This window comes from Panthera onca, chromosome B3 (assembly GCF_046562875.1).
Source record: "Panthera onca isolate mPanOnc1 chromosome B3, mPanOnc1 haplotype 2, whole genome shotgun sequence".
Classification (NCBI taxonomy): Eukaryota; Metazoa; Chordata; class Mammalia; order Carnivora; family Felidae; genus Panthera; species Panthera onca.
In genome coordinates, this window is record NC_138344.1 from 5,222,107 (window position 1) to 5,249,386 (window position 27,280).

A 27,280-nucleotide genomic window follows, 5' to 3' on the forward strand; every position below is an offset into this window, starting at 1 on the left:
GAAATCTAGAGTCAGGTGCTCAACGAGCTGAGCCACCCAGGCACTTCAGCGTTCTATTTCTAATCCACTGACTGGGAAAGGTAGCTCTTGCCTTCATTTTACTGATAAACCCAGAGTTAAAAAACTGGGCAAAGCCCATAGTGTTAGATGTGTAGTAAAAGAACAACATTCAGATAAATCATATGCATCCACTTTGGGGTAGTCAGTATTATCTGTGAGGAGGGAGGAAAGAGAAGGAGATGAGTGGAGTGAATGATGGATGTGTGTGATTTTAAATACATCCAAAACGTTTTATTTCTTTGAAAAAGAAACAGGACAGAATTTAACTTCTTAAATTTGGTTGGTGAATACATGGGTGTCAACTTTTTATTGTATGTTTGAAATTTAAAATTAAAAGGAATATGTATAAAAGTTAAACATAAATATATTGTTAATACTAATTTTAACTAAGGGGTGCCTGGATGGCTCAGTCAGTTAAGCATTGACTCTTAATATCAGCCCAGGTCATGATCCCATCATTCGTGGGATCGAGCCCCAAGTCAGGCTCTGTGTTGACAGTATGAAGCCTACTTAGGATTCTGTCTCTCCCTCTCTCTGCCCGTCCCCTGCTTGCTCTCTCTCAAAATGAATAAATAAATATTTTTAAAAATACTAATTTTAACTAAATAGATATTTTAACATCAATATATATTTTTTATATTTTTATATATTTCTTTCCTTTTTTAATGTTAATTTATTTTTCAGAGAGAGTGAGCAAGAGCTGGGGAGGGCAGAGAGAAGGGGACAGAGGATTCGAAGCAGGCTCTGCACTGACAGCGGAGAGCCCAGTGTCGGGCTTGACCTTGTGAACTGTGAGACCATGACCTGAGCCGAAGTTGGATGCTTAACTGAGCCACCCAGGCACCCCAATATATATTTCTCTTAAGGGAAAAAAGGATAGAACAAAGAGGTCCAAAGTAATTGCAAAATACTCTCGGGAGCTAAATGCTGAAAGCCCCAGTGGGTCCCCATTGCCCGTAGTGGGATCCCCGAGGTTTTTAAACAGTCTCCAGCCACCTGCTATGTGCCTCAGACTTGGTACAAATAGTGCATAGACTACCCTTCACATCTGCACCCTGTCTGGAAGGTTTCACCTGGGCTCCAATTCAATGTTCTTTGGAAAGCTTCTCTACGATTTTCTTGAGTTTTTCCTTCATCTGGGAAGCCATAGACTCACCCCCACCTCCTTTTTAAATTGAGGTATAGTTGAAGCACAGTGTTGCATTAGTTTCAGGTGTACGTCATAGTGAGTTGACGACTCTGTATGCTAGCTCACCACAAGCATAGCTACCATCTGTCACCACACAAGGCTGTTACAGTACCATTGACTATTGCCTAGGCTGTACCTTTCAACCCCTAGACTTAGTCATTTCATTACTGGAAGCCTGTACCTCCCACTCATCTGTTTTGCCCATTTTGCCCATGTCCCTCCCTCCTCTCTGACAGCCATGAGTTTATTCTCCGTATATGAGTGTCTGTTTCTGTGGGAAGTCACATTTTGTGTTTGTTTTTTAAAGTCTTATTTAAGTAATCTCAACACCCAGCGTGGGGCTCGCACGCACAAGCCCAGGATCAAGAGTTGGGTGCACTTCCTACTGAGCCAGCCAGGTGCTCCAGGAAGTCCTAGACTTTTAAGAAGAAACCTTTTCTCGTGGGACTTACTTCACTAAGTTGTAATTATTTGTCGGCATGTCTGTTTCCTGCCAGCCTAGGAGCTCACTGAGGGGAGTAATCATGTCTTGCCCATCTCTGTACTCTAGTGCCTAGCACGATGCCTGGCGTTGAGTGAAAAATACAAGTTGAAGTCAATTTGTGAAAGGTCTTGGGGTTATGACGTGGACTTTGTTCTCTAGAATCACAAGGAACTATTGAGTTTTCTTTGTTTAAAAATTCCTGTATCTTAATGAAACATATTTGCAGTATCCAGGAAAATACTACAGTCATGATCGTGTCTTTAAATCATATCAGCTATTTTCCTTTTTCATGAGTCCTTTACAGATTTTAGCTATGCAGCCTTCTTAGCTGTAAGCATAATGCACTCATGATTTAGTCTTTTGTTTTCCCAATATTAAATTATTCCATGCAGCTACTCAGTCTTCATGGTTGCCATTTACCTTATAAATTATCACAGTATTCCACTCTCCTTGATTTAATAGGTATGAAATGTTGCTTCATACTATTAATTACTAGAAAAGTTGAATGTTTCTTCCTAAGTTTATTTAATGTCTATATATTCTGGTGAACTGTGTGTTTATACTCCTGGATCATTTGTTCATGCCAACTTGGATGTTCTTTGTATGGTTTTGTTTGTTTGTTTGTTTGAGTAGGCTCCAACATGGGAGCCTCGTGACCCTGAGATCAAGACCTGAGCCGAGATCAAGGGTCAGACACCGACTGAGCCACCCATGCGCCCTTCTTTGTATGTTTGTAATGTTAATCCTTTATTTGTTATTTTTGCTAATTTTTCTTTCTCAATTTTTTTGAGAAAGATATGTAATACCTTAGAAAGTACATAGTATATACAATTTAAAGAATAATTATTAAAAAATTATAAAGTTTAATTACACGTTAAAATTATGTAAACATAAAGATAATTATAAAGTTTCAGTTGCACATAACCCTCAAACAGATCGAAAAATAGGTATTACTGGTACCCCAGAAGTGTGGCTCCCCTCGTCGTAACTTCCTCCCCACACTAGAGACAACTACTCTGATTTTGTGGTAATTTTCTTGTCTTCATGGTATATTCTGTGTATGCATCCATAAGTAACATAGTTCAGTCTTGCCTGGTTTTGAGATCTACAAATAGGGTGAGAATTTATGTATTCTACTTTGTCTTGTTTGCTTCAACATTACGTTTGTGAGAGTCTTTCATATTGTAGATACAGGTTTTATTAATTTTTTACATTATTTTTAGTAAAAATTTATGTGATCACTATAGAATATTCCTTTATGTGATTGTTGCTACAGTTTATCCATTCTGGAGTTTTTTTGTTTGTTTGTTTATTTTTATCCTTCCTGCTTTGATGGCATTTGGATTGGTTTCAGATTTTGGCTATTGATGTTGTTGTAAATTTCTTGTGCATATGTCCTCGGGTGCGTGTTCATGCATTTGTACACGTAACTCAGAAAACTACTGGGTCAAAGAATATGTGTACCTTTTACCTTCCTAAAGGCCAAATTGTTTTCAAAAGTGGTTGCACCTCCCTTCCACCAGTGTGTGAGACTTAACCATTGTCCCACATCTTTGCTAATATTTGATACTGTGTTTAAAAAAATGTTTTTTTATGTTTTTATTTTATTTTTGAGAGAGAGCGCGAGTGGGGGAGAGGCAGAGAGAGAGGGAGACGGAATCTGAAACAGGCTCCAGGCTCTGAGCTGTCACCACAGAGCCTGACGTGGGGCTCGAACTCACGAACCACGAGATCATGGCCTGAGCCAAAGTCGGAAGCTCAACCAACTGAGCCGCCCAGGTGCCCCCCATTTGATATCGTGTTTCTATTTTTGCCTCTTTAGTAGGTATATGTATAGTAGTATTTTCTTGTGGTTTCAATCCCCTAGACTATTGTGAAGTTGAGGACCTTAATTGTGTTTATGGACTGTTTCTGCATTTTAAAAGAGCCTGTTCAGGTTTTTTGTCTTTCTTTGCAACTGTCTTACAGGAATTGTTTATACGTTCCTTACACTATTTGTCAGTTGTATATATTGCAAATGTCTTCTCTGTGGCTTTTAAACACAGATTTAATAGTATGTTGGTCACCTGTTTTTAAAATATCTTTTGTTGTGAAATATGTTCTATTTCATAGAGAAAAGTGCAAAGAACACCTGTGTATGAGTTAACATCGCAGGCCTGAGACTTCTCTTTAGAAAGTCCTGCTTGCAAGATTGGTTCTTGGCTGGCGAGTGGGAACTGGGCTTTTGAAACCTCTCCTACGTCAACATGGTTGTTTTGCCCACCTGGAACTCTAACGCCTGCTTTTATTCTGAGAGTCCACGTTTTTGGTGGGCAGAGGGTGCTTCTGGGACCAGCCCCCAATAAAAACCCTAGACTTTGAGTCTCTGACACGTTTCCTGGGGCAGAAATGTTGCACGTAGCTGCGTCTTCGTTGAGAGAATGTGCCCTCGTGAGAGGAGAGAGCACAGGAAGGTGGCACCTGGATTCCCCCAGACTCTGCCTGGTGTGTCTTTTCCCCTTGCTGATCTGGCTGTGTGTCCTTAGCTGTTGGTAGGACTATGTGCTGAGTCCTGTAAGTTATTCCAGCAAATCAGCGAATGTTAGGGCGAGGTCTCTGGGGACTCCTGAAATAGCTTAATGATGTATTTATCAAAGCACATACCCCTGTACTTCTGTCTCGGGTAAGAAATAGGGCATAGCTAACACCTTCAGAAGCCCTGTGTGTGCCCTGTTCATCCTCTATCCCAAAGATAATCGTTATCCTGACTTTTGTGTAATCGGTACCTTGCTTTTCTCTGTACTCAGCTGTTTCAAAAGTCTTGGTGCTGTTCCAAGCTAAATGACACATAAAAGATTCTTAAATAATTCAATTTTATTTTTTTCTTTTTTGTTAGTGCTTTTTGTATCTTATTTGAGAAATCCCTTAAAATGACAAGTTCTATTCACTTGGAAGTGACTTATGTGTCTGGAGTGAAGTAGGGTGTAAATTTCCTTTCTTCCCCATGTAGATATCCAGGGTACCAGCACCAACTACCGAAAAGACTCATTTGCTAGTGTTCTGTGGTGATAAATGTCATAAATTGTTATAAATTGTGCACGGGCTTGTTTCTGGGTGCTTTATTCTCTTCCACTGGCCTTCCTGTCCTTACACCATCACCCCTATGTTTTTAAAGACTTTTTTTTGTTTGTGTTGTTAAATCTTTATATGTCTGGCAGGGCAAGCCTTGACCACAGACAGTTCTGTTTCTTTGTGAGTGCAAGTTAATTTTTAAAGAAATTTGTCCATTTCATCTAAATTTAATTTTATTGGCACATTATTCAGAATCTCTTACGACATTTTTTAAGTTTATTATTTATTTTGAGAAAGAGAGAGGAAGCACTAGGTGCGGGGCAGAGAGAGAGGGGGAGAGAGAGAATCCCAAGCAGGCTCTGCACTGTCAGTGTGGAACCCAGTGCTGGGTCAGACTCACAAATGGTGAGATCATGACCTGAACCAAAACCAAGAGCCGGCCGCTTAACCTACTGAGCCACCCAGACGCCCCTGAAAACGATGTTTTAATGTCTGTGGGGAATGTAGTTAATTTTAAGTCTCTTCTTTCACTCCTGATACTGATTTGTGTCTTTTCTCTTGTTCTTGCTAAGTGTTTTCACAGAAACACTTCTTTCTCTTTTCTCATCAGGCTTAGTTTGTTTTATATCTTCTAACTTCATTGAATAGATGCTTTCTGCGCATATTTAGCCTTCTTTTCTAACAATGAAGGCTGTACATTTCCCTGTCACTACCTCTTACGTTGCATATCACATTTTTATATGTGGACTTTCATTATTATTCAGTTCCAAATATATTCCAGTACCCACTGTGATATCTTACTTGATCCATGGTTTATTTGCAAGTATATTTACTTCCAAACATGAGATTTCTTTTTTTTTAATTTTTTAAATTTTTATTTTTTTTTAAATACTTTTAACATTTATTCATTTTTGAAAGACAGAGACAGAGCACAAGCAGGGGAGGGGCAGAGAGAGGCAGACACAGAATCCAAAGTAGGCTCCAGGCTCGAAGCTGTCAGCACAGAGCCCGATGTGGGGCTTGAACTCACAGCCGTGAGATCATGACCTGAGCCAAAGTCAGATGCTTAACCGACTGCACCACCCAGGTGCCCCTTACATTTTTTATTTTTAAAAAAATCTATGGCAAAGCAAGATCAGTACAGTAATGAAATATCTGCTTAAGTGTACATTTACATTCATAAAAATAGTTCGTATGTTAGGTCGCAAGAAAAAGGTTAGTAATTTCCATAAAGTAGAAATGTTACAAACAATCCTTACCGCTATGCAACAAAACTAGAAATTTAAAAAGAAATTTTAAAACCCATATGGAACATTAAAACCCTTTAATTGAAGAACTGTTAGATGTTGGGGCACTTGGGTGATTCAGTCAGTAAACTGTCTGACTTCAGCTCAGGTCATGATCTAAATGGTTCGTGGGTTCGAGCCCCGAGTTTGGCTCTGTGCTGCCAGTGCAGAGCCCACTTCAGATCCTCTGCCCCCTTCTGTCTCTGTCCCTCACCTGCTGGCACCCTCTCTCCCTCTCTCTCTCAAAAATAAACGTTAAAAATAAATAAAGAATGAATAAAGAACTATTGGCTGGAAAGGAAATACAAATTGAAATAAAGGATTCCTGAAAACTAATGAAATGAAAACCTAACAAATAGGATTCTGTAAGATACGTATAAAGTAGTGGTTGGGGGGAAATTTATTGGCTTAAACACATTATAAACTTAGGGAAGAAAACACCTGAAGTAAATTCCAGACTTAGAAAGTTAGAATAAAAACAACAAAGTAAAACAAGAGAAAGCACAAGAGAATAGAAATAAAGATCGAAGCAGAGGTCAATGAGATGGAGAACAGAAAAACGTTTGATTGAGAAATCACAATCTTAGATCTTAGACAGTTTAACAAACCAGGTAAGCTAATGCTAATTGAAGAAAATTGGGAGAAATCACAAATACAAAATAACAAATGACAAGTGGGAAAAAAATTTTTAATGATATTAATTTGCATACTTCTGTGTTAAATGAATTTGAAAATTCAAATGAAATGGATAATTATTTAGAAAAATGCAATTTACCAAAATTGATGCCAGCAAAGATTAGAAGTTAAATAACTCAATTTTCATAGCATGTGGTTATGAAAAAACTGTCTCACTGGAAGCAGAAAAACACACTAGATGTAAATGGTTTCACAGAGAAATTCTGTTGAAAATTTTAAGAGTCCAGATAATCCCAGTGCTAAATACATTGTTTCAGATCATAGGAAATGAAGGAAAACTTCCAAATTATTTTTTTTATTAGTTACTTTGTATTATTACAATCATCAGTTTAGTCGTCTTTAGTTGGTGAAGGGCTAAAGTGAAATAAAATTTGCCCAAAACTTTTCAGTCTTCTAAGATGTCGTTGGGTTTTGTTTTTTTAAAAACAACTTTATTGATCTACAATAAACTGCAAATATGTAAAGCATACACTTTGATCAGTTTTGCTATGAGGTACCATGACTGCAGTCAGGTTCATGAACATACTCATCTCTCCCAGAAGCTTCCTCGTGCCCCTTTGTAACGCCTCCCTCCTGCTCTCCTTCCCCTAGTTCAGAATGAAGAACTCCTATAGTTCTTAAACAAACGACAACCCAATTAAAAGTGGGCAGAGGATCTGAATGGGCATTTTGTCAGAGAAGATACACAGATGGCCAAAAAGCACATGGAAAGATGCTCACCACCGCTAATTTATTAGAGAAATGCGTGTCGAAAACACTAGATATCATCTCACACTCATTAGGATGGTTACTGTAAAAACAAAACAAAGACAACAAACAGAAAATAACAAGTGTTGGTGAGGATGTGGAGAAATGAGGATATGGAGAAATTGTGCACTGTTGGTGGGGATGTAGAATGGAACAGACACTGTGGAATGTAGTATGGCTATTCCTCAAAAAACGAAAAATAATAGAATTACTGTGTGATCTACAAATTCCACTTCTGGGTATATACCCAAAAGAACTGAAAGCAGGGTTTCAGAGATACTCGTACACACGTGTTCACAGCATCATTATTCACAATAGCCAAAAAGTGGAAGCAACCCAGATGTCTGTGGACAGAAGAGTGGATGGGCAAAATCTGTGAGATCCATACAATGGAATATCATTGAGCTTTAAAAAAGGAAGGAAATTCTGTCACATGCTACAGCGTGAATAATCCTTGAAGACCATATGCTGAGAAACAAACCAGTCACAAAAAGACAAACACTGTATGGTTCCACTAACATAATCAAATGGAAACAGAAAGAATGGTGATGATCGGGGACTGGGGGAGGGGGAGGGAGAGAATTATTATTTAACAGGGATAGAAGCTCAGTTTTGCAAGATGAAAAAGTTCTGGCAGTTGGTTGCACGACAACATGAACGCACTTTATACCACTGAACTGCACGCTTAAAGATGATTAAGATGGTAAATTTTACATTATGTGTATTTTAGCGCTTTTGAAAATAAAGAAGAGGGGCGCCTGGGTGGCTCAGTCAGTTAAGCATCCGACTTTAGCTCAGGTCATGATCTCACGGTTGGTGGGTTTAAGCCCCGTGTCCGGCTCTGTGCTGACAGCTAGGAGCCTGGAGCCTGCTTCGGATTCTGTGTCCCCCTCTCTCTCTGCCCCTCCCTCCCTTCCACTCTGTCTCTCTCTCTCTCTCTCAAAAATAAACAAACATTAAAACAATTAAAAAATAAATTAAAAAATAAAAATAAAAAAGAGTGCACGAGCCAGCTTGAAGGAGCTCACTACTCCTAATCAAATACAAAACCATTTGAGCATGAAAATAATGACAGCAATAGATTACAACCCACCAAATACATGAGGAATCAATCCTTACTGATAAAAAGCGAATAGGGGAAAAGGGAAAGTTCTTTCCAGTAGCATGCCAGCTACAAGAGTGATGGATGGGGTTATGAAAACCATCATTATACGGCCGTACTGTTTACAGTCATACTATTATTTCTTCAGTCATGAGTCATTAGCGGATACTAAAACAGTTACTTTTTTCCAATTATCTTTTTATTATTGATTTCTGGCATAACTACATTTGGTTGGAGAACATGTGACTTTAATCCATTGAAATAGTTGGGACTTGCCTTATGGCCTAGTTCGTGGTCAGCTTGTGTAAGTGTCTGTTCTTGAAAAGAATGTACATCTTGTAGTTGCAAAGGTGGCGTTATTCAAGTCTTCTGGGTGGTTCCTGATTTTTGTAGTTGCTTGTTTTATCCATTACTGAGAGCTAATTTTAAATCTAGAATTATAGTCTGTTTCCTGTCATTCTATCAGTTTTGCTTCACGTGTCTTGCAGTTACTTTATGGGCCATACAAATTTAAAGTTGTCATATCTTTCTGGTGAATTGAATTCTTTGTCATTATAACAGTGGCCTGTTTATCTCTGGTAAGGCTTTCTGTCTTAAAATCTGTTTTGTCTGCTACTAATATAAAAACCTTAGCTGTCTTCTGGTGAGTTTTCACGTGTTTTTAGTCTTCTTACTCACTTTTGAGAGACAGAACACGAGTGGAGGAGGGGCAGAGAGAGAGAGGGAGACACGGAATCCGAAGCAGGCTCCAGGCTCTGAGCTATCAGCTCAGAGCCTGAAGTGGGGCTCGAATCCACAAACTGTGAGATCATGACCTGATCCGAAGTTTAACCCTCAATCGATTGAGCCACCCAGATGCTCCTTATCTTTTTACTTTTAACCTCTCTATACAACCCAGTGTTTTGGACATGTTTCTAACAAACAGCAAATACAGTAGTTAGATCTCATTTTTTAAGTTCGGATTGATAAACTTTTTAGCCAAAGTAATTGTTCAGTTTATATTTATTGTAATCAACAGAAATTTTGACTTAAATCTACTACTACCTTCTTTTGTACTTTGTATTTTTTTCCCTTTCTTTCCTTTTTAATAGCTTCCTTTTAAGTGAGTTTTTTTTTTAGATCATTTCATTTTTCCCTTCTAGATTTTAAGGTGCATGCTCTGTTTTTATACTTCAGTGGTTACCTAGAAAGCACAGCGTGCGTATCTGTCCTCTCAAGTCGGCAATTAATCAGCACCTCCCACCCCTCATAACACAGAGGCCTTGGAGCATATTAAATCTCTTTACCTCACTTATGTGTCATTACCTTCGGGTATTGTAACTGTTTGGTTTTTTAGCCCTGTTGCTTTGTGCAGTCAAAGTTTGTTTAGAGTTAGCCACATATTTCACCACCTCCTTGATTCTTTCAGTCCAGCCGTCGTCATCTGAGAACTTACATCTAGGCTCACTTTTCAACTACCTTAAATATTAAATACATCCTTCAGAATCTCATTTAATGAGACTCACTGGTGGCAGACTTGGTTTTGATTATTTGAAAATGTTTTTATTTCATCTTGATTTTTTTTAATAACAAGTTTGACTTGTAATTCACGTAGTCCGAAATTAACCCATTTAAAGAGTACAACTCAGTGGCTCTTATTATATTCCTAGATTTGTGCAGCCATCGTCACGGTTGATTTTAGAACATTGCCATCAGCCCAAAGAGGACCTCCACACCCCTTGCTGTCACCCCCCAATCTGCTCACCACCACCCTCCCCCTCCTCCCCCCAGGTAGTTACTAATCCACTTTCTTTATACAGATGTGCTTATTTCGGGCATTTCATATACATAGAATCGTACCATGTGTGGTTTTTTGTGTCTGGCTTCTTTCACTCGGCTAGTACTTCAAGGTTCGTCATTATCGTAGCATTTATCAGTATTGAATATGTATTTTCAGTTCTTTTGAGTATATGTCGAGGAGTGAAATGGCTGGTTACTCTGTGTTTAATCTTTTAAAGTGCTGCCAGACTTTTCCAATGCAGCTGCACCATTTTATGTTCTCAACAACAGCGTATGAAGATTCCAGTTTCTCTGCATCCTCACCAACACTTACTATCTGTTGCTTTTGTTACAGGCAGTTTTAAAAGTAACAGCTTTATTGAGATGTAATTCATATATCACAAGATTCATCCTTTTAAAGTATACAATTCAGTCTCAATTTTTGAAGGACGTTTTTGCTGGGAAAAGAGTTCTAGGTTATTTCCTATCAGCACGTTGAAAATAACATTCTGCCATCTTCTGATTTTCATTTTTGAAGAGAAATGAATTTTCTATCCAAATGTTGCACAATGATGTATTTCGGTGTGGATTTCTTTTTATCCTGCTCAGAATTTGTTTGCTTTCTTGAATCTGAAGATTCGTCTTTCATTATGGAAACACCCAGCGGTTATCTTTTCAGGTATTAATTCTGACCCAGTTTCTCCTCTCTTTCTGGAACTAGATTTCTGTTTAGATTTCTGTAATACTTTCTTACCGTACCTTCATGTCTTCTTACTTCTCGTATTTTCCACCTCTTTTTTCTTTAAGTTTGTTTGTTTGCTTATTTTTGAGAGAGAAAGTGAGTGATGGAGGGGCAGAGAGAGGAGAGAGAGAATCCCAAGCAGGCCTTGCCCTGTCGGCACAGAGTCCGACAAAGTGTGAGGTCATCACCTGAGCCGAAATCAAGAGTCGGACGCTCAACTGACTGAGCCACCCAGGCCCGCATCCACCTGTTTTCTTTCTCTCTCTGTGTGTATCCATTTGTTAAGTCGACAACTTACTGTGAGGGATCTTAGATTTTGCCCTACTTTTAAACTAGCAAGCTAGCCTGCTACAGTTTTTTTTATACACACATACGTTTGCCTTTATGTATGTACTGACAGAACACAAGACCGGAGACACAGATGGTTTATTACAGCAACAACAGCCCGCGATGTCTTGCATCAGTTCCCCGCGCCCTAAATCCCACGAGGTGAGGTGATAGGGGCTAGATGATACTGGTGCGTACAGTCCAGCGCATCCCAGCAAAAGGAACACCAAAACTTAGAGACTCTGGGCATTTAAGGGTTGCTGGCACACCTGCACATCCTCCCTCCAGAGAGATTGCTCCTTACCCTAGGATGTGGGCGCATCTCTCCCGGATGGGATGGGGAAGGTGCCTCAAGGTTTATTACCCTGAAATGTAAGGAAATGTCTCCAGGGAGAGGAAGGAGAGGGCTTTGTCTTTGTTACTGTGGCATGTCGCTGGGGAGATATGACTCTAGATCTCTCTGGAGGGATATGCCGTCTCTAGCTGCCAAAGACTTAACATGTCCTTTGCTCAAAAGACTTGGACCATGTAGGAATGTGAGAAATCCCTGGAAACAGATCCTGGACACGTTCTTCTGATTTTCCCTCCCGTTTTCTAAGTACCCCTTCAGTTGTGTGTAACGTGCTGGTAAATCCATTCACTGAATTCTTCTTTTTGGTTATTGCACTTTTCATTTTTAGAAGTTCTCTTGGCAAGGTCATTTTTATAGTTTTCTGGTTACTGCAGATAATTCCAAGCTTGTCTTTGATTTTTCTAAGCACAGTAAGTTTAATTGCTTTATATACTTTTATGCCCAATACTGTTTGGCTTTCTTAGTACAACTAATTCTTCTTCCTGGTGCCTCGTTTCCTTGTGTGCTTGGCTGTTTTTTGTCTGTGTTTGCTACATATTGTCTTGAAAAATTATTTGTGGGAATTACTTAAGGCCTAAGGTAAAGGTACATTCTTCCGGAGACATTTTTGCATTTGTTTCTGCTTTGCTTTAGGATGCTTTGGCATTAGGATTGCTTTACTCTAAATTCATGACTCAAAGTTTTATAAAATTATTCAGATGTAAAAATTGATTTGAAAATATTCTCGGGCTTGTGGGTTCAGGGTCTCTCCCTCTCAGTCCTTCAACAACTGGTGACTTTCCTTCACTTACAGATACCAGCGATAGAAATGGCATTTAATTTTACTTTACCCCTTTGGGGTGCTGGTTTTATAGCAGAACATTTCCCACCCTGGTTAGGCCTTAACTCGGACTTTGTCCATCTTTTCACTCCAAGGCTGTCAAAACTGATGTCTCGATTCTCGGAATTAGACAACCGTCTTAGGATAAAAGCAATTTCAGGGCTTTCCGTAACTCTCTGATTGCTCGCTTTCGTTTACATTTTGGCCTGATAATTTTTTTAACTTCTTATCAGAGATTTGATGTATTTAATAAGTCCTTTTTTTACTCAACAATAATCTAGAGCAACTCTCAAACTTCTTTTATAAAGGGCCAGGTAGCAAATATTTTAGGCTTTGCAGACTAGATAGTCTTTTGTGATAACTACCCAGCTGTGGTGCTAAAGCATCCATAGGTAGTATGTGAACAAATAAGCATGGTTGTGTTTCACTAAAATGTTTTTTACAAAAACCGGCTGCAGGCCAGATTTGGCCCGTGAGTCATAGTTTGCCAGCTCCAGATCTAGAGTCTATTGCTTACTGAACATCCCAGTAACACTTGTTAAATACTGAATACTTTCCCTGTTTTGTTGTGTTTCTTTCATCACACATTAAACATGTTTTAGAGACTAGATTTTCCTGTATTTCTTTTTTTTTTTTTTTTTTAAGTTTATTTTGAGAAGAGGGGGGAGAGAAGGAGAGCATGTGGGGGAGGGACAGAGAGAGAGGGGGAGAGAGAATCTCAAGCAGGCTCCACACCCTCAGCGCAGAGCCCGACCTGGGGCTTGATCCCATGAACCCTGAGATCACCTGAGCCAAAACGAAGAGTTGGACACTTAACCAACTAAGCCACCCAGGCACCCTTATTTTTCTTTTTTAAAGATGAGTACCATGACATTTAAATGACTGTTACATTTAATATGATTGTATTTCTAATGCTAGTTACAACCCCAGTGTTACTTAATATTCTTGTCTTGTGCTTTTGTCAGATGAACTTTAGAAGCATTTTTGTTGAGTTTTGTGAAGTATTCTGTGGTGTTTTAATTGGAATTTTGTTAAACTCACGAATTAATTTATGAAAAATTGTTATCTTAATGATGTTTAAACCTTTTCATTGAAGAACATGAAATATTTCTCTATTTTTCTAAATTTTTCTTTTTTTCTCCCAGTAATATTTGGTCATTTTCTTTATATCATGAAGATATATGTCTTTTGCTAGGTTAATTGGTAGTTTAATACTTCTCATTGCTATTGTTAACTGAATGCTTTTTTAAAAATTGTATTTTCGGGTTAGTTATTACCACTACATGAGAATGCATCTGACTTCTGTGGATTTATATTTATCTTTTATTTAACCATTTTGCTGAAGTTTTAATTATCTATTGTTATGACTGATTTTCTTTGGATTGTGTTGGTATATAATCATATTGTCTGCATGTAATGATATTTTCATCTGTTCTTTTCTAGTATTTCCTTTTTGAATAATTTTGAATTGGCAAAAATGTCCACTATGAGAGTGAAAATAGGAGAACAGCCTTGTTTTTTGCCCCTATTTTTTCATGGATTCACCCCTATTGTAAAATACAAGATAATACAGTGGGTCTCAATTTTAACTTCTTTTTTTTTTTTTTTTTTGTCTTTTGTCTTTTTTTTTTTTTTTTTAAGTGGGCTTCATGCCCAGCACAGAGCCCAATGTGCAGCTTGAACTCACAACCCTGAGATCAAGACCTGAGCTGAGATCGAGTTGGATGCTTAACTGACTGAGCCACCCAGGTCCCCTTTGACTTTAACTTTAATTCTGTGTTTTAATGTCTCAGAAGTGGTTTGAGTTTTATCAAATGGCTTTTCAAAAATGTACTAATAGTACATACTGTATGATTCTCTATATGTGAATTAGGCAAAGCTAATCATTGGTGATACAGTCAGATAGTGGTTACATCTGGCATATATTAACTGGGAGAAGGAACAAGAAAGCATATTGTGTTAGAAATGTTCTGTACTGTGATTTGAGTGTTGCTTTTATAGGCAAATATATAAGTAAAACCATATTGAGATGTTTAAGATCAGTGCACTTTACTGCATGTATGTTTTACCCCAATAGGTATTTTTAAAATCTGTTGATCTGATCATACTGATTGAAAAAAATTTTTTTTCTGTTTATTTTTGAGAGAGAGAGTGGGCATGTGTGCTCGCACGCAGGAGAGGGGCAGAGAGAAAGGGAGATAGGGGACCTGAAGCAGGCTGTGTGCTGACAGCAGGGAGCCCAATGTGGGGCTCAAACTCAAAACCGCCAGATGATGATCTGAGCCAAAGTCAGGTGCTTACCTGACTGAGCCACCCAGGTGCCCCTGATCACACTGATTTTTATCGATTAAACTGTTAAAATGATATATCGTTAATTTAAATACATTTTTACTATTGATTTTAAAAAAGAGAGACCATTAAAAACCCGTGTAATAAAAACAGTGATACAGAAGATCTTTGGGCAAATGGACCCAGCAACCACCTGATACCCAGTAATTAATAAATTTTGCTTCTTGTGGGATACAGTGGGATTACAAGTTTTGACAGCTCTGCTTTTCTTAGGTAAGTCATACAGAGCTATGCCTCTTCCCAGAAGAAACTATGTGTGGCAATAAATGGAAGAAAACCCACTTTTATAAGATCCTAGTCAAAAGTCTCTCTCTGTCTAGAAATCGTGTTTGCTTGATGTTTGATTTGATTACAGGAGAGAGGTGTTACTTTCCCCTGGTGCCCCACCGAGGTGACCTTGAGGTTCATAAGGTTATGATTGGCTCCCGCTCTTGCCCTAGAAGGTAGCTTAGCCTTTGAACAGTAACCACATGGAGCTCACCCCCGAAACCTCCACTTCTAGCGGAAGACAGGAAGCAGTGCAAGACATACCTGAATGTTAGTTGGCGCTGAATTTCTTAAGAGCGGTCTTTTTGGCCGTCTGTCCCCCGGTCCTGAAATAGCCATCTCAAGACAACAAAAAGAATAAAAGGAAGACTTGACCTAGAGAAAAGGTAGTACGGATTTTGATAGATCCCAAAATAGCAATAGTCTATTTTGATCCCAAAATGAGCAATAGTCTCATTTATTTGAAAGAAGAGGAATTCTGCCTTTAAAAAAAGAAAGAAAGAGAACTTTGCTTCCTTTGTCCTGTGTCTTGCTGTTTTCCTGCAGTCTCTTTTTAACCTTTTGTTGTAATAACTGCGCGTCGCAATAACAATGCTTTTCCTGCTAGTGTTACTAGGACGTTGTCTGACGGACCTGGTTAACTCAGATCATGTGCTCCTTCCACTAACTTCTTACATTTTTGTTTTTGTTGGTTTTTAAATGCTGGAAAAAGTTAACAGTTTATTATAATTTCTTTTATTTAACAACCGAGGAAGTTCGTGGCCACCAGCAGTTGCAGTGCAATTTCAGGGGTGGGGAGAGTTCAGGCGTCTCTGTTGGAGCTGTGAGTGTAGCGAACCGTGCAGGTGAGATCCGCATGTACTTTTGATAGCGCCGGTGGAGGGATCCCTCCAAAATTGACTTCATTAGCCTCCTGTGCAGCAGACTGTCCTGGGCCACGCAAAGAGGCTTTTATTGTTCCAGATGTTAGCGTAAGTCCACGACCGTCCAAAGATAGCAGCTTGGCACGTGATGTCAGGGCCTTAAAGGACATCGTCAGTTTTCTCTTCTCCATCCGTTAAGGGTTCTTTAAAATTTATTTTTTTTTTTTAACGTTTATTTATTTTTGGGACAGAGAGAGACAGAGCATGAACGGGGGAGGGGCAGAGAGAGAGGGAGACACAGAATCGGAAGCAGGCTCCAGGCTCTGAGCCATCAGCCCAGAGCCTGACGCGGGGCTCGAACTCACGGACTGTGAGATCGTGACCTGAGCTGAAGTCGGATGTTTAACCGACTGAGCCACCCAGGCGCCCCTCCATCCGTTAAGGGTTCTTAGGAAATTCTGCTTCAAATCCACAGAGATGTTAGTAGCTTCCTGGTGAGGCCGGGGCGCAGAATCTGCTGCCCGCTTCCATCTACCTAAGCTTTTGTTTTTAAAATCAGTGTTGCTATTTGTACGTTTCTTAACAGCCAGTTTTGAAGGTAAGGCTTCAATCTTACAATGTTCAAACCAAAAAGGTATTTCTCCTGTCACATGTGAATGAAAGTTGCTTGGGTCTTGTATGCTGAGGATCTTATAAATGCCGTGTCCCTCAAATAGTCGGAAGTAATTCTGTTTATTACTACAAATGTGATACTTTTTTTCTAAGCTACTTGTAGAATTTTTTTAAAAAATTTTCCTTGTGGAGGCGCCTGGATGGCTCAGTCAGTAGAATGTGCAGCTCTTGATCTCGGGGTCATGAGTTTGAGCTCCACGTTGGAGGTAAAGCGTACTTAAAAAACAATAATAATAAAATCTTTTAAATAAAAATGTTCCTTGCAGTTTAATGCCCTTAGACTACTTCTTAGTATCATGACCTGTTTGTTAAATAAAGGCCCTTTCAGTTTCTGGCCTAAACTATTTTTGTTTATTCAAGACACTGTTCAGATGGGACTCTTAATCCTTTATTCTTTGCCATTGGTTTCTTTTAATTCAAAAGACTTTAAGTCTCATTTGCTGGGTGTATGTTTTGTATTCCAGCACTGGATTGTTATCATCCTCTTCCTTCTTTTCACTGATTTATGTATTCTGTCTGTGCATGGATATGGTCTTCTGGTTTATTATGTTTCATTCGGTAAATTTTTTTGCACTGTTGAATTAGTGTTTTGTTTATTGCAATGGCTTAAGGATAACTTTCCCCCTTAAGTAAGAGAAAATTGTGATCATTTTCCAAATTATACTTGTGATTCCTGTGGTGGTCTAATTCGGAGATTTACTTTAAAGTTTTCTGGGCTCATTGCTTTGTTCCTCTCCTTCAGTATTGTAGAGCCTTTCGCTGGTCTCTAGTTTCAGTTTATTCTCCTCCTTTAATTTTATACCACCGATACTTGCTATTGTTGGTAAATAATTTTGTGTGTGTCAGACAACTTAACGATGTTTTAATGGAGTGTACAAAGGAGACCCCTTTTTGCTTCTCACCGTTCGCCGTCTTCGAAGTGTTCTCACTGAAGGATTTGGAGTAGAAAATTGTGTACTTGCTACCATGCTTTGGAGTATGTCTCTGGCTAAAGGTTGCTACCCTGTAGCAATAACCAGAATCATGTAGCTTAAAAGTAGGGGCCCCTGGGTGGCTTAGTCAGTTGAGTGTCCGACTCTTGATTTTGGCTTAGGTTCGTGGGATCGAGCCCCGCGTCCAGCTCTGTGCTTACATCCCGGGATTCTCTCTTACGGCTTGGGATTCTCTCTCTGCTCCTCCTCCACTTGTACTTGCATGCGCACACGTGCGCTCTCTCTCTCAAAAGAAATAAATAATAAAACATTAAAAAAACTAGAAGTAGAGAATAGCCCGGGGTTAAGGCTGCCTGCGTGCTAACTATAAATCCATAATGTTATCACTACAGTTATGAAATATTTCATCAAAATTTGTACTATCGAGATGGCTATATACACATATCATCATGCTGCGGAGTAATGTTAGAAATCTCTATTAGAATACCATGGCTGGTTTTGGAGCACCTGGGGGGCTCAGTCGGTTGAGCGTCCGACTTCAGCTTGGGTCATGACCTCACGGTCCGTGAGCTCGAGTCCCACATTGGGCTCTGTGCTGACAGCTCAGGGCCTGGAGCCTGCTTCAGATTCTGTGTCTCCCACTCTCTCTGCCCCTCCCCTGCTCATGCTCTGCCTCTCTCTGTCTCAAAAATAAATAAAAACATTTAAAAAAAATAAAAAAAAAAAAGAATACCATGACTGGTTTTGATCCAAAAATAAGTAAGACATGGAAAATTCATAGAAGGATGCGATAGAAACTATGAAAACTTAGAGGGAATATAGGACAAGGTTAAGTAAATGATACTATGGACCATTTTGTTCTTAGTGTCTTAAGGCTGGAGGTCTGTGTGCCTCTGCCCCCCACATCAGCTGCTGAGGTTGAAATTCTGAGAGGCAGCAGTGTGACTTCAGTCTTTCTCATTTAGACTGTGAAAGACTTCCACGTTGGACGGACCTTGGAGAGAGCATATTTAAGCAAAATACTAAGCCTTTTAAACTAGATGCAAAATGGGGAGGTGCCAGGATGCCTGGCTGGCTCAGTCAGAGGAGCATGTGACTCTTGATCTCGGGGTCATGAGTTTGAGCCCCACATTGGGCATAGAACTTACATTTAAAAAAAAAAAGAAGGTACCGAAATGGGAAGGTGCCTTTGGACACACAGAGACTGTGGTCTTAACATATTCTCTACGAGGGGTGCCTGGGTGACCCAGTCAGTTAAGCGTCTGACTCTTTGTTTCAGCTCATGATTTCACAGTTACACAAGTTCAAGCCCCGCATTGGGCTCGCCCTGACAGTGCGGAGCCTGCTTCGGATTCTCTGTCTGGCGCTCTCTCTGTCTCTCAAATAAACTAAAAATATATATATATATACACCACGAAAAAAGAAATCAGGGCCCTTTGGGGAAATGGCTGATTCTAAGTCTGGAGCAAAAAATGCAGAAGATTAGCCTGGGATATCTTTTCATTCCAGATAGTGAGGGAGCTCGCAAAGACTATTTTAGGACTACTTTAGCAAGGACTATCAAGGTTACGTCAAAAAGACTAAAGAGGCTCCCGCTGGCCAAACATGAAACAAGTGGAGAATCAATAAGGACGATAAGTGTATTGGACTAAAATATGCCTAAAGCGGGAGCACGTGGGTGGCACCGTCAATTAAACATCTGATTCTTGGTTTTGGTTCAGGTCATGATCTCATGGTTTGTGAGTTCGAGTCAGGCTCTGTGCTGGCCGTGTGGAGCCTGCTTGGGATTCTGTCTCACCCTCTCTCTCTGCCCCTCCCCCATTTGTGTGTGAGTATGTGTGCCCTCTCTATCTCAAAAGATAAACTTAAAAAAAAATAAAATACACTAAATATGTTTAACCTATGAGTTAATAATAATAATGAAAGATAATTGAGCATAATTGAAGGTTGTTAGAAAATCAAGTCGTTATTTTGAAAATTAATAAAAGCAAGACTCTAACATCCTGTCTTTCCCACGTGAACTGTAGTATACTAGGTAACAAAATAGTAGATTAGAGAAGGCTTCTCTTGATAGAAATATTCAAGATAATGAAAAAGGAGGGATGACAGGATTCAAATACATCATTTTAGGGGCACCTGTGTCTCAGTCAGTGAAGCATCTGACTCTTGATTTTGGTTCAGGTCATGATCTCAGGTTCGTGAGATCAAGCCCTGAGTCAGGCTCCACGCTGAGCATGGAGCCTGCTTGTGATTCTCCCTCCCTCTGTTCCTCCCCCGCTCACTTGCGTGCATGTGTGCTCTCCTCTCTGTCTCTCTCTCTCAAAGATCAATCAACATTTTTTGAAAAAATGAAAATAAGGGAAAACAGGGGTGGCTGGTTCAGTCAGAGGAGTCATGTTGCTCTTGAGGTCACGAGTTTTGAGCCCCACATTGGATGTAGAGATTACTAAAATAAATAAGTAGACTTAAAAAAAAAAACAAGTGAAACAGTTGTTAAACATAGTTTATTTTAATGATCAGTGAGTGGATTGTGATTTATGCAGAGCGTCATATTTCCGTGAGTATCATCTGGTGTTGTTAACCCTTCCTCCTCACTTACATGGCATTAAATAAAAGTAGGTTTCTGATAAAGATGGAATGGGAGAGGGATTGTAACTATCAGCTCGAGTGAGACTTTTCTTTTAATGTTTATTTATTTGGGGGAAGAGGCAGAGAGAGAATCCCAAGCAGTCTTCGGACTGTCAGCTCAGAGCCGGATGCAGGGCTTGAACTCGTGAACCGTTAGATCGTGACCTGAACCAAAATCAAGAGTTGGATGCTTAACTGACCGAGCCACCCAGGTGCCCTGGAATGAGAATTTTTAAGCCTAGATTTCAGCTCTCCCGTCTTCCTTCAGCCCCAGGAACTTTCGGGTCGCTGAGGCCGTGCGTTACCCTGTGCTGTAGTTCAGCGATTTCACGCTTGTCACACGAGGGATGTAAATCTGCTTGGTAAAGAGTACTCTTTCAGGCTGAGACTTGATAATGGTGAAGTCTGGCCTCTTGCTGGCAAACCGTCGTTCTCGTCGGTGATCCCTTTCTTCTTTTCCCGATTTTCCCCTCGGGCCGAGAACTGCGTTCATCTGTCCTTTGGGTTTTCGGGGTGCCTTCTTCAGTTTCTCACACCGCCCTCCCCGGGCAGCTTCTGCTTGCTCCGCAGGCCCAAGCCGGGTCCGGTTTTCCTCCAGATCGTTTCCAAATAATCTCTTCTCTGATGTCTTTTGTGCTTATTTTAGCATTGGGGGAGTCCAGGTCATTTTGCTATTTAACTAAGCCTTCAGTGAGTTAAAGATTATACATTTTATTTATTTATTTTGTCTTCAAGTACGTTCCATCTGTTTAATTCCTCATGTCATTCTTATGAGACCAAATTTACATTGTGACATCCTTGCATAATCTCTCCTATCCACTTCCTCCTCTTTGCTGTGTCTTCTGACCATTATGTAACAGGACTACAGATTTCCTAGGCCTGATCCAGCTGATTAACATGCTACTCAGCTCATCCACTGACGGCTTTGTAGCAACTACTTTATTTTTTAAAACAATTAGTTCTTCTTTTTTATAACTGAATATCCAACTTCATATTTCCAATATCTTTCATTAAGTCTCTGAGGACGTTTTATCCCTCCTCTCAAAGTAGGATATTTTGGTTTAATGACTTTCTATTCTATTTCATTGATCCTGGTTTTTTTACATTAATTAATTGATTTTTTAATTTATATCCAAGTTAGTTAGCATATAGTGCAACAATGATTTCAGGAGTAGATTCCCTAATGCCCCTTACCCATTTAGCCCATCCCCCCTCCCACAACCCCTCAAGCACCCCCTCAGTTTGTTCTCTATATTTGAGTCTCTTATGTTTTGTCCCCCTCCCTGTTTTTATATTCTTTTTGTTTCCCTTCCCTTATGTTCATCTGTTTTGTATCTTAAAGTCCTCATGTGAGCGAAGTCATATGATATTTGTCTTTCCCTGACTAATTTTGCTTACCATAATACCCTCCAGTTCCATCCATGTAGTTGCAAATGGCAAGATTTCATTCTTTTTGATTGCTGAGTAATACTCCATTGTGTGTATGTGTGTGTATATATATATATATATATACACACACACACACACACACACACCACATCTTTATCCATTCATCTGTCAGGGACATTTAATTTTTTGAGGAATCTCCATACAGTTTTGCAGAGTGGCTGCACCAGTTTGCATTCCCACCAGCAGTACAAAAGGAATCCTCTTTCTCCGCATCCTCGCCAACGTCTATTGTTGCCTGAGTTGTTCATGTTAGCCATTCTGACAGGTGTGAGGTGGTATCTCATTGTGGTTTTGATTTGTATTTCCCTGATGAGTCATGTGGAGCATTTTTTCATGTGTCGGTTGGCCATCTGCATGTCTTCTTCGGAGAAGTGTCTATTCATGTCTTTTGCCCATTTCTTCACTGGATTATTTGTTTTTTGGGTGTTGAGTTTGATAAGTTCTTTGAAAAATTTTTTTAACGTTTATTTTTGAGAGGGGGGAGGAGAAGCAGAGAAAGAGAGGGAGAGACACAGAATTGAAGCAGGCTCCAGGCTCTGAGCTGTCTGCACAGAGCCTGACATGGGGATTAAACTCACAAACAGGGAGATCATGACCTGAGCCAAATATGGACGCTTAACTGACTGAGCCACGCAGGCGCCCCTGGTAAGTTCTTTATAGATTTTGTATACTATCCTTTATCTGATATGTCATTTGCAAGTATCTTCTCCCATTCTGTAGGTTGCCTTTTAGTTTTGCTGATTGTTTCCTTCGCTGTGCAGAAGCTTTTTATTTTGATGAGGTCCCAGTAGTTCATTTTTGCTTTTGTTTCCCTTGCCTCCTGAGACGTGTTGAGTAAGAAGTTGCTGTGGCCAAGATCAGAGAGGTTTTTGCCTGCTTTCTCCTCTAGGATTTTGATGGCCTCCTGTCTTATGTTTAGGTCTTTCATCCATTTTGAGTTTATTTTGTGTCTGGTGTAAGAAAGTGGTCCAGGTTCATTCTTCTGCATGTCGCTGTCCAGTTTTCCCAGCACCACTTGCTGAAGAGGCTGTCTTTATTACATTGGCTATTCTTTCCTGCTTTGTCAAAGATTAGTTGGCCATATGTTTGTGGGTCCATTTCTGGGTTCTCTGTTCTGGTCCATTGATCTGAGTGTCTGTTTTTGTGCCGGTACCATACTGTCTTGATGATTACAGCTTTGTAATATAGCTTGAAGTCCGGGATTGTGATGCCTCCAGCTTTGGTTTTCCTTTTCAAGATTGCTTTGGCTATTTGGGGTCTTTTCTGGTTCCATACACATTTTATGATTGTTTGTCCTAGCTCTGTGAAGAATGATGGTGTTATTTGATAGGGATTGCATTGAATATGTAGATTGCTTTGGGTAGTATGGACATTTTAACAGTGTTGGTTTTTCCAATCCATGAGCATGGAATATTTTTCCATTTTTTTGTGTGTCTTCAATTTCTTTCATAAGCTTTCTATAGTTTTCATTGTATGGATTTTTCACCTCTTTGGTTAGGTTTATTCCTAGGTATTTTATGGTTTTTGGTTCAATTGTCAATGGGATCAAGTCCTTGATTTCTCTTTCTGCTGCTTCATTATCGGTATATAGAAATGCAACCAATTTCTGTGCGTTGATTTTATATCCTGCGACTTTGCTGAATTCATGGATCAATTCTAGAAGTTTTTTGGTGGAATCTCTTGGGTTTTCCATGTACACTATCATGTCATCTGCGAAGAGTGAAAGTTTGACTTCCTCCTGGCCAATTTGGATGCCTTTTATTCCTCTGTGTTGTCTGATTGCTGAGGCTCAGACTTCCAATACTGTGTTGAATAACAGTGGTGAGAGTGGGCATCCCTGTGTTGTTCCTGACCTTAGGGGGAAAGCTCTCTGTTTTTCCCCGTTGAGGATGATATTAGCCTGGGTCTTTCATATATGGCTTTTATGATCTTGAGGTATGATCCTTCTCTCCCTGCTTTCTTGAGGGTTTTTATCAAGAAAGGATGCTGTATTTTGTCAAATGCTTTCTCTGCATCTATTGAGAGAATCATGTGGTTCTTATCCTTTCTTTTATTGATGTGTTGAATCACATTGATTGTTTTGCGGAAATTGAACCAGCCCTGAATCCCAGGTATAAATCCCACTTGGTTGTGGTGAATACTTTTTTTAATGTATTGTTGGAGACGGTTGGCTAATATCTTGTTGAGGATTTTTGCATCCATGTTCATCAGGGAAATTGGTCCATGGTTCTCGTTTTTATTAGGGTCTCTGTCTGGTTTTGGTATCAAGGGTAATGTTGGCTTCATAGAATGAGTTTGGAAGTTTTCCTTCCATTTCTATTTTTTGGAACAGCTTCAAGAGAATAGGTGTTAACTCTTCTTTAAACATTTGGTACAATTCCCCTGGAAAGCCGTCCAGCCCTGGACTCTTGTTTTTGGGGAGGTTTTTGGTTACTGGTTCGATTTCCTTGATGGTTATGGTTCTGTTCAAATTTCCTATTTCTTCTTGTTTCAGTTTTGGTAGCTTATATGCTTCTAGGAATTTGTCCATTTCTTCCAGATTACCCATTTTATTGGCATATAATTGCTCACAATATTCTATTATTATTGTTTGTATTTCTGCAGTGTAGGTTGTGATCTCTCCTCTTTCATTCTTCATTTTATTTGGGTCCTTTCCTTTTTCTTTTTGATCAAACTGGCTACGGGTTTATCAATTTTGTTAATTCTTTCAAGGAACCAGCTCCTGGTTTCGTTGATATGTTCTATTGGTTTTTTGGTTTCAACAGTATTGATTTCTGCTATAATCTTTATTTTTTACTGTCTTCTGCTGGTTTGGGTTTTATTTGCTGTTTTTTTTCCAGCTCTTTAAGGTGTAAGGTTAGGTTGTGTATCTGAGACCTTTCTTCCTTGTTTAGGAAGGCCTGGATTGCTATATACTTCCCTCTTCTGACCGCCTTTGCTGCGTCCCAGAGCTTTGGGTCTGTGGTGTTATCATTTTCATTGGCTTCCATGTACTTTTTAATTTCCTCTTTAACTTCTTGATTAGTCCATTCATTCTTTTGTAGGATGGTCTTTAGTCTCCAGGTATTTGTTATCTTTCCAAATTTTTTCTTGTGGTTGATTTCAAGTTTCATAACATTATGGTCTGAAAATATGCACGGTATGATCTCGATCTTTTTGTCCTTGTTGAGGGCTGATTTGGGTCCCAGTATGTGATCTATTCTGGAAAATGTTCCATGTGCACTCAAGAAGAATGCGTATTCTACTGCTTTAGGATGAAATGTTCTGAATATATCTGTTAAGTCCATCCAGCCCAGTGTGTCATTCAGAGCCGTTGTTTCCTTGTTAATTTTCTGTTTAGATCATCTGTCCATTGCTGTAAGTCAGGTGTTGAAATCCCCTACTATTATGGTATTATTATCAATGAGTTTTTTTTTTATGTTTGTGATTAATTGATTTATATATTTGGAGCATAAATGTTTACAATTGTTAGGTCTCCTTGGTGGATAGACCCCTTAATTATGATACAATGCCCTTCTTCATCTCATGTTACAGTCTTTATTTTGAAGTCTAGATTGTCTGATATAAGTATCGCTACTCTGGCTTTCTTTTGGTGACCATTAGCATGATAGATGGTTCTCCATCCCCTTACTTTCAATCTGAAGGTGTCTTTAAGTCTAAAATGAGTCTCTTGTAAACAGCATATAGATGGATCTTGTTTTCTTATCCATTCTATTACGTTGTGTCTTTTGATTGGAGCATTTAGACCATTGATGTTTAGAGTACTGAAAAATATGAATGTATTGCCATTATGTTGCCTGTAGAGTTGGAGTTTCTGGTGGTGTTCTCTGGTCCTTTCAAGTCTTTGTTGCTTTTGGTCTTTGGGGTTTTTGTTGTTGTTTTGTTTGTTTGTTTGTTTTGTCTTTTCTCCCCTCAGAAGGTCCCCCCTTAAAATTTCTTGCAGGGCTGGTTTAGTGGTCATGAACTCCTTTCATTTCTGTTTGGGTAACTTTTTTATCTCTCCTTCTATTTTGAATGACAGCCTTGCTGGATAAAGAATTCTTGGCTGCATATTTTTGTGATTCAGCACATTGAATATATCCTGCCCCTCCTTTCTGGCCTGCCAAGTTTCTGTGGATAGGTCTGCTGCGAACCTGGTCTGTCTTCCCTTGTAGGTTAAGGACTTTTTTTTCCCTTGCTGCTTTCATGATTCTTTCCTTGCCTGAGTGTTTGTGAATTTGACTATATGATATGCCTGTTGATGGTCAGTTTTTGTCCAATCTAATGGGAGTTCTCTGTGCTTCCTGGATTTTGATGTCTGTATCTTTCCTCAGGTTAGGAAAGTTTTCCGCTATGATTTGCTCACATAAATTTTCTACCCCTTTTTCTCTCTCTTCATCTTCTGAGACCCCTACGATTCTGATGTTATTCCTTTTTAATGAGTCACTGAGTTCTCTAAAGATTATATATTTAAAATTTCACCATTCGCAAAAAATGTCAAAACAATTTATTGACCCAAAACACCCTAATTAATCTGGGAACAGTTGAGACAGTGCTCCACCCCCACCCCCAAGGAATACTATGATTAATGTGATGTACATAACTCTGCTGATAGTTCTTTTCCTCGCTGTTTAGGATCATGGCTGCTATTCCCCAGAATAATCTACAGGAGCAACTGGAACGCCACTCAGCCAGAAAACTCAATAACGGATTAAGTCTTGCAAAACCGAAATCTTCGTAAGTATTTTGGCTGTCATACAGACACTGACCCACAGTATCATACAGATGAGATCTCTTCCCTTTCGACCCTTTCACTGCACATCAGGAAATGAAGCTGAGAGGGCCAGTGACTCTCCTACTTTGCAAATTAATGGTAGGACATGTTTTAGCAGCACCAGGTGCTAAATTGTTCAGTGACTTTGCATTGTTCCTGGTGCATAATGCTTGCTCAGTGAATATTTGTGGGATGAATGAATAGTGAATCCTATAAATTTGGGCAAACAGGTATTTTTAATATTTTAGTATAATTTTATATCCATTCCAAGAACAGTTTATATGGAAATGACAGCTCTCCAGTTCTGTTCTCTCCTCTAAGCTAGACTCCAAACTGCTTGTAGTGATACTTGATTTCTCTTCTTAACTGTGCCTGTACCAAGACTAGACACTGTTCTGGGCTCTTGGCTTTAAAGTTACCATTGACCTTCATGTCACTAAACCTCACAGACACCCAGGATACCTGTCTCTTTTACTTGTTTTTCAGATTTCAGTGGAGCCTCTTTGGGTTTTGCCTCTTTTCCCCATAAAACTTGTATCAGAATGGCAACAAGTTGCCACATACGAGTTTCTTCTCTGTTTCTTTGATGCTGTCCCCTCCCACTGGAGGTGCTGCTGGCTGAGGATGGCCAGCCTGAGAAATAAAGTAGTGGGAATGGCCCCGACACTCTCAAAACTGAATAATTAGCTTCTGCATTAGAAAGATCAGAGCATACTGCGGTGCCCGGGTGTCTCAGTCGGTTAAGTGTCTGAC

At 39.5% G+C, this 27,280-nt stretch overlaps 1 protein-coding gene across 3 annotated transcripts in view; it reads left to right on the plus strand.

Moving 5' to 3' along the window:
* The window catches only part of BLM (BLM RecQ like helicase), an 87,256-nt gene that overhangs the window by 1,742 nt on the left and 58,234 nt on the right, over positions 1–27,280 (plus strand). For 2 of the 3 annotated variants that reach the window (XM_060617596.3, XM_060617593.1), the window contains exon 2: positions 26,389–26,490. In XM_060617596.3, the coding sequence (XP_060473579.1) occupies positions 26,393–26,490 (98 nt within the window). In that variant the 5' untranslated portion in view covers positions 26,389–26,392. Of the gene's footprint in view, positions 1–15,318; positions 15,426–26,388; positions 26,491–27,280 lie in introns of all 3 variants that reach the window. The other variant, XM_060617595.2, reaches the window with a different exon arrangement.